Source organism: Chiloscyllium punctatum, chromosome 3, assembly GCF_047496795.1.
Source record: "Chiloscyllium punctatum isolate Juve2018m chromosome 3, sChiPun1.3, whole genome shotgun sequence".
Taxonomy (NCBI): Eukaryota; Metazoa; Chordata; class Chondrichthyes; order Orectolobiformes; family Hemiscylliidae; genus Chiloscyllium; species Chiloscyllium punctatum.
In genome coordinates this window covers 93663789-93678797 of record NC_092741.1, presented here as the reverse complement: position 1 = coordinate 93678797, position 15009 = coordinate 93663789, and the positions used below count along the sequence as shown (strand labels likewise).

Sequence of the window (15009 nt, the reverse complement as noted above, 5' to 3'; positions counted from 1 at the left end):
CAGCCCTACAGGACATTAGTGAACCAAATGGGTTTTTCCGACAATCAACAATTGATTCATGGTCATTAGTCTCTGAAGAGTCTAATGACCATGAATCTAGATTTTTAATATATTCAAATTCCAACTGCCATGGCAGATTCAAACCGGGTCCCAGAATTTTACCAAGAAATTTTCCAAGCCATAAATTTAAAGTACCCCATGCAGAAGTTGGATGACAGAATTGTTCAAGTACTCAGAGGAGAACAGGAGAGAGAAATGGAGCAGGTAAAATCTTTTCAATTTTCTTTTAAAACCAATGGATTGTAAAAGCTCATTTAACTTGGAATGAAACTATGCACTGTACACAACATGTAAACTTTTATTCCTTGAAATCTATATTTTAATTTTAATGCTATCAAGTTGTTCTAAAAATTTAAATTATCAGTTACTTTTTTGTGAGAGAATAAAACAATGCTGAACTACAAAGACCTGCATCAGACTACTTAGAGTCATAGTCATGCAGCACTGAAACTGATTCTTTGATCCAACCAGCCATGCCAAACATAGTCCCAAATTAGTCCTGGCCCATACCTCTTCAAACCTTTCCTACTCACGTCTTTTAAATGTAACTGAACCCACCACTTCCTCAGGATGTTCATTGCACTCACAAACCATCCACTGTATAAATAATTTGCTTTTTTTTAAACATTATTTGTCTCCTCTCAGCTTAATATGCTTCCTTGACTTGAAATTGCTATTTAATTAATTACATATAATTGATAAAATTTTGTTGGACAAACTATACCTTTTTTACAATATCAGAAGGCTTTGGTTTGGCAATTTCTTCATCTTCCTCTTCTTTGATCATTTTTGAGATTTTATCTAAATGGCTCTCACCCAAACCCTGGAAAATAAAGGGTTATTTTGCTTTAAGACGTTAAGGACTTTGTTTGACAACCAGAAGTTGTCAACTAGTACACTATACTGCAATCTGCATTGCTTCTCAACGCAACACAACTTGATAATGAAATATGAAATACAAACTTTGCCTTTCCAGTTACACTGGTCTACTACAAAAAAAAATTCAAAAAACAAAACAAAGAACTGCAGACCAGAAACAGAAATTGCTGGGGCAGCTCTCAGCAGATCGAGCAGCATTGGTGGGAAGAAAGCAGGGTTAATGTTCTGAGGCCAGTAACTGTTTTGATACAGAGCCACTGGATTCAAAATGTTAACTCTGTATTCTTAACACAGACGCTGCCAGACCTGTTGAGTTTCACCAGCAATATCTGTTTTTGTTACAAAAAAGGTCTTCCTTCCACGAAAAGCAAATAGCTCCAATTTACATTCAGACAACAGCTGACAGTGTCTTAAAAATGACAATTTCATACTAGATTGCAAATCTTAGACTAAATCAATATAAAATTGGCTGACCCATTTAGAAATAGCTAGTATTAGTTAATTTTTGAGAATTTAAATCCGAGAAAGCTATGGAAAAGCATGCTTCAGATCAGATTTATGTATTCTTATTTAATGAGTATGATAGGTTTTTTTTGCAGTTATATTTTGGATTTTCAAAGGATCAAATGCAACTCACATTGGTATGTGCAGAAAATAATACTTACTGTAGTAAAACAAATCTGTTTTGAAAACAATATATTTTGTATCTCAATACCATCATTTATATTGGAACATTCAGTTATATGAAAGGCATAACGTGCTTCAAATAGTAGTAGTAATAGTAGTATTTGAAAATATGACACTGAACAACAGGATATCAGGGCAGAGGACTAAAAGCTCCAGGGAAAGAGACAGCTTTTCAGATGTAACGTAAAAAGGAGAATAAGTGAAGTAGTGAAGTCATAGCAATCTAGGGAAGAATTACAAAGCTTTTGGCCACAGCAGTTTATGGCTCAAGCATCAACAGTAAAAAAATTAAAAACTGGAAAAACCCAGGAGGTCGGAAGTAGAAGAAAGCAGATTTCTCAGGTGTGGCTGCGCAGGAAGGGGCCAGACTGAAAAGAGGAAAAGTTAAAACTGACGTGCTCTCTCAGCAGGACACAACTCAGCAGGATCAGGGATGAAAGGGGGACAGCATTTATTCAGATGCAGCAGAAGTTTCATTGAACTCAGGTTTGTGGATAGTACATAATGTGGCAGCCAAGAGACTGTCAGAGTAGATACATCAAAAGTTAAAAGAACTTCAGCAGAAAGGAGATGTGGGGCAGAGATTTTTCACATTGCAATGATGAAAATAGACTGTATCAATGATGGCACAGTTCAGTGGGGTGACACAGTGGCTCAGTAGTTAGCACTGCTGCCTCACAGCACCAGGGACCCAGATTCAATTCCCACCTCGGGCAGCTGTCTGTGTGGAGTTTGCACATTCTCCCAGTGTCTGCACGGGTTTCCTCCGGGTGCTCCGGTTTCCTCCCACAATCCAAAAATGTCCAGGTTAGGTGAATTGACCATGCAAAATTGCCCGTAGTGTTCGGTGCAGGGGTAAATGTAAGGGAATGAGTCTGGGTGGGTTGCTCTTCAGAGGGTCAGTGTGTGGACCTGTTAGGCTGAAGGGCCTGTTTCCACACTGTAGGGAATCTAAGAAGTGATTTAAGCTAGTTACAAAACAGTCTAGTTCAGCTGAAGAAAATTAAGGTAGAATGGAATTAATAGCAAGGGAGCAGACCTTGTGGTGAAGACCAAAGTAATTGGCTTCAGTTTTCCTATTATTTATATGGAGAAATTTCATGAAGCTGACAAAATTGTGATATTTATAATACAGTAGAGAAATCATTAAATATCATTGCAAAATATTCTTTAAAAACATTATTTTCCATTTATTCATGAACAAAATGCTAATATACAAAGTGAAATGTTATGGGAGAATCAATTCATTGATTTACAACTGTTTTTCTTTCAATGTTGGAATTATTACGGGGCTTCCTTAATGATTTTTGTGGTCAAATACACTAATTAGCGTATTGCAATACAAGAACCCTGAAGCTTGATCCGTGGTCTGCACAGAAAACCCAGCAATTCATATTGGAATGTGTAACTGTTAGAGGAGAGAAGGACCATCACTCCAATAAGACAATAGTCAACCCTCCGACTCATTTGTACAATGATTCAAGTCCATACATACAGTGAACATGGTGGTATCTGGTTTAATACTCAGCTGTCACAGGAACCAGAGATGGGCAATAAATAAGAGTTTTCAACATCACCCACACTCCACAGCAAAAAGAAAAAGACACACTATTCTGAAGAACATGGCATGAACAATGCCTTGGGCATAGATACTTCTAAAAAGATTCACAGGCTGTGGGTACTGCTGACAAAGATCCACACTTATTGCCCTTGCTGATTGCTCAGCACCAGCTTCTCAAAAGCAAGTCTCTTCAACACAAATAAGTAGTTTGCCTGGCCAGTTCAGAGTACAATTAACCAGACTGCTATAGGTCTGGAATTACAGATACGGTCGGTTCTGCTACAATGCAAGTTTCTTCAATGCAAATCGATTTTAAAGCAATTGAAGAATTTAGACCTTTATTTGCAGAATGCAAACTGTCTTTACTTAGAATTTGTATGACTGTACTTAGAAAAATCACAATCGTATGATCAGATAAAGTTAACATGGTTTTTTTTATGACAGGGAATTTAAAAGAATTTTAACAGAATGAAACTGGCAGGATAAAGGGGAACCAGCAGAGGCTGAATACAAATATCACAGAACTTAAATATTTCTGAATAAAGACGCATTTTTGTCCAAAGTGTTCATCTTGCATTTATCAGGACACTTCCCAAGAATAGTATTTCAATAGTAAAACCATCATCTTGACTGCATGAGAGGAGTGTGCTGATTGGTAGAGATGTTGCCATAGATAATTCACCCATTAATAGTTACTGCTAGTTAAAGGTCAGGGTTTGTTTTAATTTTAAAATCAGCATAGTGACTCCAATTGATCAGAACATTGCCTTAAGAGGAGCACTAGCAAATGGCTGTCACCTTTCTCAGCTGAAACAGATATAATACATGTAGATGCTCTCTTTGTGCAAACAGTGCCCTGTGTATTAATTGATGCAGGTTCCAGCGCGCGCGCGCGTGTACGTACGTGTGTGCGCGTGTACGTACGTGTGTGTACGCGCGCCATACAGACCCCAATGATAAATCTAAATTGGTTGTCAGCATAATACTTTACCCACTAAGGAATCACAGCAAATGTTGTCAATTGTAGAATCGCATTTATTGTTGGACACTGTTGTAGGCTTTCCAAGTGCACCCTGGTTGGTCCAGTATTCACCTTGCTTGTTGTGAACAATTAGAGGGATAAGTTGTTTGATACAAGCTGCCAGTCTTTGGGAGATATGGGTTACATACCTGGTGTCACATTGGCCCTGAAATTGTTACAGTATATTATTCATCTAAGAAATTTCCTCTCAACTTGACTGTACCATCCTGTCTGTGAAGAATACCATTCGTGATGTTATTACGTAACAGTAGCACGAAACAGTTAGCTTCAGCTTCAATATTTGAGCTAGCTTACCTTGTTGGAGATGGATCTCGCATTTTTCGGGATCAACTGTGATTACCGTAGGGCATTTTATGAGTTTGCACAGTTTACACTAACTGATGATTTGATCAATTAGTCATTATCAATCAAATTAGTTTTGATATACCCTATTTCATCAAGTGTGTACAATGAACAATGGCTCTGACGTTATTTGTGAAGCTCTTGGTAATTGTACAGTGCATGGAACGTTAGGAATCCCAAAGTGTATTCTGACTGGTGAAGGTATCTTTGTGGTAGACAATAGTAGGCAACCCCTTCACCCATTTTGCTACCAGGTCATTGAGGAAAAGGAGCTTATTTGACTATTTCATTTCAAAAGGTGAATTTGAGCACAGGTTGGAGTTCATTAAGACAAGTAAGCAAATTATTCCTTGCAGCTGCAGATTCAGCTATGGTAAATGCGTCATCTACATATTGTAAGTAGTTAAGATTAGAGTGGTGCTGGAAAAGCACAGCAAGTCAGGCAGCATCCGAGGAGCAGGAAACTCGACGCTTCGGACAAAAGCCCTTATCAGGAATGAACATATTGTAAGTACACAAGCTGTATAAGGTCAGAAGCCATTCTATTCAGGACGCATTTCTCAGAACCCAACAAAGACATTTGAGAGAGCTGGGCCTATTCAGATCCCATGGCAGTACCATCTACATGAGCGTGTAAACTGTTGGTGGAACTCAACTCCTTGAGTTACTGAGTTCTAATGTTCAATGAATACGGATTCATCCAATGATGGATTTTGTCTGCCACCATCTAGTGCCACAATGCATGGCTATGGCTTCTTTGAGTGGTACATTAATGAATAGGCTAGAAATTTCAAGTGAGCACATGGATACTGAGTTGCTATGAAAATGCAAGCCCTGTAGGGTCTTCTGAAATATGAAGGAATCCTTCAGCATATAAATAAACTTGCTCAAAACTGGTTTAACAATTCACGTAACCATTTGGCCAGCTCATGATGTGCAGAGTTAGTCATAGTCAGAAGTAAAAGGATATCACCTCTGTGCATCTTGGGAAACCCATACATTCATGGACACAGTTAGCCAGAAGAACGGATCCTATCCAGCAAATACTTTCAAGTAATATACGGTCATGCAAAGTGACATGTCTAATGGATACAAATTTGTGTCTGTCTTTGGGAACAGCATGTAATTTTACTGATTTTTGTTACACCAGATATGGATGACAATTTTCTGGTCCTTTATTGGGTTTAAGTGCTACATTTAGTCAGGTTGGCCTTGAGACCTCACTATAATATCAGACATTCACAGTGCAGGTGAAATATCAGACAAGCTGTTCACAATGCTGCAATATGCATACAACAGATCAGCAAGGTGTGCCTTCTAGGATTTTTCTTCACTGGATTCGAACTTGTGTTGGGATAGTTGGAAGTAAAGAAGTTCAAATTGATCAATTATCTGTTGTGGTTCTGTTCGCCGAGCTGGGAATTTGTGTTGTAGACGTTTCGTCCCCTGTCTCAGTGACATCCTCAGTGCTTGGGAGCCTCCTGTAAAGCATTTCTGTGATCTTTCCTCCGGCATTTGTAGTGGTTTGAATCTGCCGCTTCCGGTTGTCAGTTCCAGCTGTCCGCTGCAGTGGTCGGTATATTGGGTCCAGGTCGTTGTGCTTATTGATTGAATCTGTGGATGAGTGCCATGCCTCTAGGAATTCCCTAGCTGTTCTCTGTTTGGCTTGTCCTATAATAGTAGTGTTGTCCCAGTCGAATTCAAGTTGCTTGTCATCTGTGTGTGTGGCTACTAAGGATAGCTGGTCGTGTCGTTTCGTTTCGTGGCTAGTTGGTGTTCGTGTATACGGATCGTTAGCTGTCTTCCTGTTTGTCCTAAGCAGTGTTTTGTGCAGTCCTTGCATGGGATTTTGTATACTACATTGGTTTTGCTTATGCTGGGTATTGGGTCCTTTGTTCGACCAGCTATCCTTAGTAGCCACACACGCAGATGACAAGCAACATGAATTCGACTGGGACAACACTACTATTATAGGACAAGCCAAACAGAGAACAGCCAGGGAATTCCGAGAGGCATGGCACTCATCCACAGATTCAATCAATAAGCACAACGACCTGGACCCAATATACCGACCACTGCAGCAGACAGCTGGAACTGACAACCGGAAGCGGCAGATTCAAACCACTACAAATGCCGGAGGAAAGATCACAGAAGCGCTTCACAGGAGGCTCCCCTGCACTGAGGATGTCACCTAGACAGGGGACGAAACGTCTGCAACACAAATTCCCAGTTCAGCAAACAGAACCACAACAACGAGCACCCGAGCTACAAATCTTCTCACAAACTTTGATCAATTGTCTCTTCCTGTTTCATGTGAATTGAAGGGATACCAAAATTGAAACTACGCACAAGGATAGTTTTCACACTTTTAGACAGTAGATCAGACAGTAGTACGTTTAATGTCATTGTTAACTGCATGCCAAACAGCTTCTGTTTTAGTAATTTCCAATGTGGGCATGTTTTAGTTGATCGCTGTTTATGATCAGTTACCAACTGAAGCAATATAGATTCATAGAGTCCCTACAGAGTAGAAGCCGGCCATTCAGCACTTCGAGTCCACACTGACCATCCAAAAAGTGTTCCCACCCACTCCCATCCCTGAAACGCTACCTAATCCATCTAGCCTGCACATCCCTGAACACTATGGGCAATTTACCATAGCCAATCTACCAAACATGCACATCTTTTGTCTGTGTTGGTTTTGTCCGGTGCTCCGTTTCATCCCACAGTCCACAGGGAAATGTACAAACCCCATAAAAGTCACCAAGGGTGGAATCAAAGTGGGGTCCCTGGTGCTTTAAGGCAGAAGTGCTAACCACTGAGCCAAGGTGCCAACCTAGAATGGTATAAATGGATCAAGTCAAAAAAGAAATCTGTACACCTCAGACTAAGAGCAGCCTAGGGCGTGACATGAATGAATAATTGTATTACCAATATGCTCGATCCCATGTTGCAGAAATGTCCATTTGATCATGGGAGCTTGTCTCACTCTACATTATCTGAATGTTTCAAATTGGAAATTGGCACAATCTCGAGTTTAGTAGATTCTTGCATAAAGTCAATCTAAGGTTTTTTAAGAGTAAATTGTGCAAATTCATGAAATCCCAAGATATTCATTCTAGATATTGAAAAGTGTCCATGCATCTCAGAAAGGGTAAGGTACCTTAAATGCTTGAGCAGGAGGCAAAGCCAGCAGCTTTGTGCTGTGACACTGCAGTTAAAACACGAGTGGTACTCACCACTAACAGGATGCTGCTGTCAAGCCAAAAAGACCTTTGACCTATATCAATATAATGTGGTATAATTTCAATGATGGTGTGATGCTTGGTATTTAGGTCACACATCGCAAGGCTTCCGGACTGTGCCAAACAGCATGATAGCAAGCAAGGTACTGACCTGACCAATCCAATTTGTGCTTGTAAAAGAGAGTGCCCAACATTAGATATAATTCTACAATTGGACATACATTGAAACATGGCATATATAGTAACTGAAAGGAATAATTTGGCCCTTTCAGTCTACTCCACCATTTAATATGATCATGGTTTATCATCCATTTCAGTATCCCTATACTCACTTTCTTTCATGTTCTTTGATCAGTTGAGAGAGACACCATTTGCTGGATATTCTTTAACATGAGAAGATTTTTAATGACAACCAATTTTGGATTTGTCAGCTGGATTCAGTCTGTACTGTGTACTGGAAACTATATAGATTAATACTCAAGGTCCAGTTCTTTGCAGAACACATTCATACACTGCACCCATTTCAACTCATCAGAAATGGTGACAAGTATTGACCAATAACAATTGACCTGCCCAATTTAAAATTTAACAAAGACTGGCAGTTAACTGTCAACCACCATTAATGTGTGATTCTTCATGACAAGATCACTACCAGAGTCTGCTTGCTAACCAGTTCTTCTCATGTAGTATAAAATGTTGTTTTTTTTTACCCTTGACTTCACATTCTTGAGAAATGTCCTGATCTGTGCAAGACAAAAAGCTTTCACAAAACGTGGAACTCAAGATGCAGGACACTTAACTTTCCAAGAAATAGTTGATGAGTTGCCACCGAATGGGTAACTTGTGGATTCATGGGGTTGGGGATAATAGATTTGCTGCTTGCCTTTCTCATCTCTGTTAAAACCAACAAGGAAGTACTGAAAACCAATATTCATATCACTGATATTTGGTCTTCCATCCAATCCAGGCGAATTGGTTTCTTTGGGAGAGTCAAAACTGCTTTCCCATATCTCTATCATAAGAAGTCTCATAATGTAACCATAATACTCCCGCAGCCCTTACCAGCTGAAATTTTTAAACCAGGTGACAAGCAGAATTCTTCTATACAACAAGGTTTTTTTTTAAAAGGAACATGATTTCTAAGTTTGATGTTTAGTTCAAGGCTTTAGAATTTGATTGAATTTCTAGTGTTTAAAAAAGTAATTTCTATCTGAAAGAATGAAGTCTTGAAAAAGATGTATTAGCAATGTTCCCTTTGAGTTGTACAAATTCACTCCTAGATCCTAAATGCATTTTCCAAGCCCGACTCTAGTTAGCTTCTGAGATTAGCTAAGAACGGACATCCAAAACAAAAACAAACCCTTTGGAGCATCTCAGTCATCCTACAGCTTATTACTAACCATATAATCCCTTCACTTTCAAAGAATCTGATACGAGGTGTCATTTCTTTTCAGTACTATCTCATTAGCCATCCTCTTGCTAGATTTTGAGATCGGTCCTGGAAAGTTATCTTCTTTCAAACAGGCCTTTGTCCTCAATTACCACTTTCTTCCTTGCCTTATCTCTATCGCCATCCTCACTGATTTCTGGAACACAATTTGTCCCAAAAGCATTGCAACCAGCACCAGTTAGGTTTTCACAATCTCTCATCCAGCACTTACCTTGGGTTTTTTTTTTGACACTTTGACCTGCCATAGTTCCAAACACACATTCAGGTCCTTGTTGCTTCTGGCAACTGGTCATTATTTGCACATAAAGTAGACTATTAGTACATAATCTGTCTGACTAAGCCATCACAGTTTATTATCAGCATATCTTAATCTAGCACTTCCAATTCAATCAACCGAAAGTAATACATTGACCTCCTCCTTTCCCAATGTCACTGAGACCAATGTCATGATCCCATTGCCATCCTAGTTAATTGTGTACAGACAAGGAAGTGAATTTGGACCTTCATTTTTTTTGTTTAGTACCGCCCCTGAAAATATCTTCACCTACGTAGCTACTGTGGAGTTTTACAAGCTCTACTTAAGTAAAACAGAATTCGAAAGTATTTCCCTTTGCAAAAGTTTTATTAACAGAAGAGGTCAAAACAAACTCACAGGGTGACTGGCAACAAAAACACTGGGTGGCCTCCTCCCTGGCATCCTTGGTCTGCTAGCTGTAGGATGACTAAGTTTCTCACCAGAAGGTTCTACAGAGTCAAAGCTCATGAGATCTGCAAAAGCAATGAAACAAATGACTGATCTTCACAATTTCCAATTAGAATAAATATAAACTACAGCAAATTCTCAAACAATACATGCAACAATTAAGGGAACTTGAAATGTTATGCAATGAAATGTTGATTAAATATTTTGCAACATAATACTAACATTTGGGAAATGGAGATCAAAAAATGATATAAAATGTACTTCAGTGAGCAAGAAGAACATGTTCAAAAGAAGGCAGGGTTATTGATATATTGACAGGATCAAGTGAATAGGTCTCAAGCAATACACACTCCATTTGCCAAACACTTTCCATGGGGGTCAGATTTCTCCCTTGGGCAAGGGATGTCATTATGCATATTATTTTTGTTTATAAGTTGGTTTAATATATATTTTTGTATTTAGCATAAATGGCCTCTTCTGCTAGTGGTTCTCTCATTCCCAAAAAGGCACAAACCAACTTTTTTCTGTCCAATATATTGATGAATGATAATGTGAATTCAAGCTGGTAAAAGAAACCTCGCTCTCTCTCTACACTGGCTAGTAGAATGGATTATTTAAAATAGCACATAAGACTATTCATAGAGTAATAGAGATGTACAGCATGGAAACAGACCCTTCGGTCCAACCTATCCATGCCGACCAGATATCCCAACCAAATCTAGTCCTACCTGCCAGCACCTGGCCCATATCCCTCCAAACCCTTCCTATTCATATACCCATCCAAATGCCTCTTAAATGTTGCAATGGTACCAGCCTCCACCACATCCTATGGCAGCTCATTCCATACACGTACCACGCTCTGCATGAAAAAGTTGTCCCTTACGTCTCTTTTATATCTTTCCCCTCTCACCCTAAACCTATGCCCTCTAGTTCTGGACTTCCCAACCCCAGGGAAAAGACTTTGCCTATTTATCCTATCCATGTCCCTCATAATTTTCTAAACCTCTATAAGATCACCCCTCAGCATCTGATACTCCAGGGAAAACAGCCCCAGCCTGTTCAGCCTCTCCTGTAGCTCAGATCCTCTGACCCTGGCAACATCCTTGTAAATCTTTTCTGAACCCTATCAATTTTCACAACATCTTTCCGACAGGAAGGAGACCAGAATTGCACGCAACATTCTAACAATGGCCTAACCAACATCCTGTACAGCCACAACATGACCTCCCAACTCCTGTACTCAATACTCTGACCAATAAAGGAAAGCATACAAAACGCATTCTTCACTATCCTATCTACCTGCGACTCCACTTTCAAGGAGCTATGAACCTGCACGCCAAGGTCTCTTTGTTCAGCAACACTCCCTAGGACCTTACCATTAAGTGTATAAGTCCTGCTAAGATTTGCTTTCCCAAAATGCAGCACCTCGCATTTACCTGAATTAAACTCCATCTGCCACTTCTCAGCCCATTGGCCCATCTGGTCCAGATCCTGTTGTAATCTGAGGTAACCCTCTTCGCTGTCCACTACACCACCAATTTTGGTGTCATTTGCAAACTTACTAACTGTACCTCTTATGCTCGCATCCAAATCATTTATGTAAATGAAAAAAAGTAGAGGGCCCAGCACCGATCCTTGTGGCACTCCACTGGTCACAGGCCTCCAGTCTGAAAAACAACCCTCCACCACCACTCTCTGTCTTCTGCCTTTGAGCCAGTTCTGTATCCAAATGGTGGCTTCTCCCTGCATTCCACGAGATCTCACCTAGCTAATCAGTCTCCCACGGGGAACCTTGTCGAACGCCTTACTGAAGTCCATATAGATCACATTAACCACTCTGGCCTAATCAATCTTCTTTGTTACTTCTTCAAAAGAACTCAATCAAGTTTGTGAGACATGATTTCCCACGCACAAAGCCATATTGACTATTCCGAATCAGTCCTTGCCTTTCCAAATACCTGTACATCCTGTCCCTCGGGATTCCCTCTAACAACTTGTCCACCACCGAGGTCAGGCTCACCGGTCGATAGTTCCCTGGCTTCTCTTTACCGCCCTCCTTAAACAGTGGCACCACGTTAGCCAACCTCCAGTCTTCCGGCACCTCATCTGTGACTATCGATGATACAAATATCTCAGCAAGAGGCCCAGCAATCACTTCTTGAGCTTCCCACAGAGTTCTCGGGTACACCTGATCAGGTCCTGGGGATTTATCTACCTTTATGCATTTCAAGACATCCAGCACTTCCTCCTCTGTAATCTGAACATTTTGCAAGATGTCACCATCTATTTCCCTACAGTCTATATCTTCCATATCCTTTTCCACAGTAAATACTGATGCAAAATATTCATTTAGAATCTCCCCCATTTTCTGTGGCTCCACACAAAGGTCACCTTGCTGATCTTTGAGGGGCCCTATTCTCTCCCTAGTTACCCTTTTGTCCTTAATATATTTGTAAAAACCCTTTGGATTCTCCTTAATTCTATTTGCCAAAGCTATCTCATGTCCCCGTTTTGCCCTCCTGATTTCCCTCTTAAGTATACTCCTACTTTCTTTATACTCTTCTATGCTTCCTTTTTTTTCTTAACTAAACCCTCAATTTCTTCAGTCATCCAGCATTCCCTATACCTACCAGCCTTCCCTTTCACCCTGACAGGGATATACTTTTTCTGGATTCTCATTATCTCATTTCTGAAGGCTTCCCATTTTCAAGCCGTCCCTTGACCTGCGAACATCTGCCTCCAATCAGCTTTTGAAAGTTCTTGCCTAATACCGTCAAAATTGGCCTTTCTCCAATTCAGGACTTCAACTTTTCAAACAAGACTATTCAAACAAAAATAGGCACTTTCTTTCATCCATCTCTACCAACTTTTATTTTCTCAGCCAAGATCACAAAACATTCTGCTGCCATTTATTTTAATGCCGTTTGTTGGACCTTACTGCGTACATTGCATAACATGACCAACGAATAGAAAGAAATTTTGCAATTTTAAATTGTATGAGAAAAAAAACCCTGTGGTTTGTGGCCAGTATTCCTGCTTAACTATTTAAATGCTTTCCTGAAATGTTGTTCTCCCAACTTCTTGAACTGCTGCTGTCCATGTGCTCTCAGTAAAAAATCAGCTTTGTATATAAATGGGAATTATTTCAAATTTTGCTAAGTCATTTTCTGCAAAATACCAGAGGCGCTTTGGGTTTTTCTTACAAAAAATACGAACGCTACCTCATTCATGTTTTAAGAAAATACATTTTAGGTGTGTCCAGTTGTCGTTTTTTGTTTTTGCTCACTAACAGGCATTTTTTTAATACATTTTAAAATTGCCAATTTTCTTTCTATTAGTTGGTTATGCAATGTATGCAATAAGGTCCAACAAACAGCATTAAAATAAATTCCAGCAGAACGTTTTGTGATTTTGGCTGAGGAAATAAAAGCTGGTAGAGATGGGATAGAAGGAAGTGCCTATTTCTGTTTGAATAGTCTTGTGGGATACTTTAAATAATCCATTCTAGAGGCCAGTGTACAGAGAGAGCGAGGTGTCTTTTAGCAGCTCAAAGTCACATCATCATTCAATATATTGGACAGAAGAAAAGATGGTTGTGCCTTTTTGGGAATGAGAAAACCACTACCAGAAGAGGCCATTTATGCTAAACACAAAATAATATGCAGAAAATGACTTAGCAAAATTTGAAATAATTCCCATTTATATACAAAACTGTTTTTTTACTGAGAGCACATGGACAGGCAGCAGTTCAAGAAGTTGGAAAGCAACATTCGAGAAAGCATTTAAACAGTTAAGCAGGAATACTGGCCACAAAAAAACACAGATAATAAAAAAATGAAAAAACAAAGACATGAAAGATGAATTGAACAAGTATTTTGCACCACTCTTCTTTATAGAAGATAAAAGTAACAACCTAGCAGCAGTGGTAAATCAAGAAATGGAAACATTGAGGGACTCAGGATAATCACAATCTCCAGAAAAGTGGTAGTAGATTGTTGGAGTTGTCAGCCTGCAGTTCCCTCTGTCCTGATGGACTTCAACATAGATTCTTAAAAGTAGTGGCTAGTGAAATAGTTGGAACATTGATTTGATTTTAAAAACATGCGTGCTTCGAGACAGGACCATTAGATTGGACGATAGCAAATGTACTTCCTATATTGAAAATGGAGGCAGAAAGCTGAAATATATAGACCTGTTAGCTTAACATCTGACTTAGTGAATATAGCCAAACTAATTATTCAAGTGGTTACTGCAGGGCATTTAGTTAAGTTCAAGGCAATCAGGCAGAGCCAACATGGCTTTGTGAAAGGGAAATCATGCTTGACCAATCCATCGACGTTCTGAGGCAACACATGCTGTGGATAAAGGAAACCAGTGTGGTTTCTGTGCTTAGGATTTGCAAATAGCGTTTGATAAGGTGCCACATCAGAGGCTACTGTAGAAAATAAAAAATCCAGTGTAGACGATAGCATATTAGCATGGATAGAAGCTCACTAACACAAAGTGGACACTGGACATAGGCAGATCTTTTCAACGTTGGCGAGATTTAAGAAGTTCTCTACCACAGCAATTAGTACTGGGACTTCCACTATTTACAATGTACATAAATGACCTGGGTGAAGGGACCAAAAGTATGGTTACTAAATATGCGGATGACACAAGGGTCAGGAGGAAAAGATATTGACAGGTCAAGTGAGCACGGAAAAGATGTGGTAAATGGAGAAAATTGTGGTAAAGCATGAAATTATCCACTTTGGCTGTATCTAAGTGGTGACAAATTGTAGATGGACTTGGGTGTTCTTATGCAGGAGTCACAGAAGATTAGTGTGCTGATACAGCATGTAGTTAGGAAAGTTAATAGAATGCTTTTGTTATGGTGAACTGAATTGATTACCAAAATATGAAGGTTGTGCTTCATTTACACAAGGGGATGATGAGATCTTATCTGGAATATGACACAGAATATGGCTACCATACTCAAGGAACAAAGTAAATACAGTTTAGAGGAAAATCACACAAGACCTACTAACACCTAGAATA

The 15009-nt window shown here is 39.5% G+C and overlaps 1 protein-coding gene across 4 annotated transcripts in view; it reads right to left on the bottom strand.

Annotated features, from left to right (window-relative positions):
* The window catches only part of cd2ap (CD2-associated protein), a 238933-nt gene that overhangs the window by 19161 nt on the left and 204763 nt on the right, over nucleotides 1-15009 (bottom strand). For all 4 annotated transcript variants that reach the window (XM_072556564.1, XM_072556572.1, XM_072556581.1 and 1 more), the window contains 2 exons: nucleotides 9919-10034; nucleotides 785-883 (listed from right to left, as the gene is read on the bottom strand). In XM_072556564.1, coding sequence (XP_072412665.1) covers nucleotides 785-883; nucleotides 9919-10034 — 215 coding nt within the window. The remainder of the gene's footprint in view (nucleotides 1-784; nucleotides 884-9918; nucleotides 10035-15009) is intronic.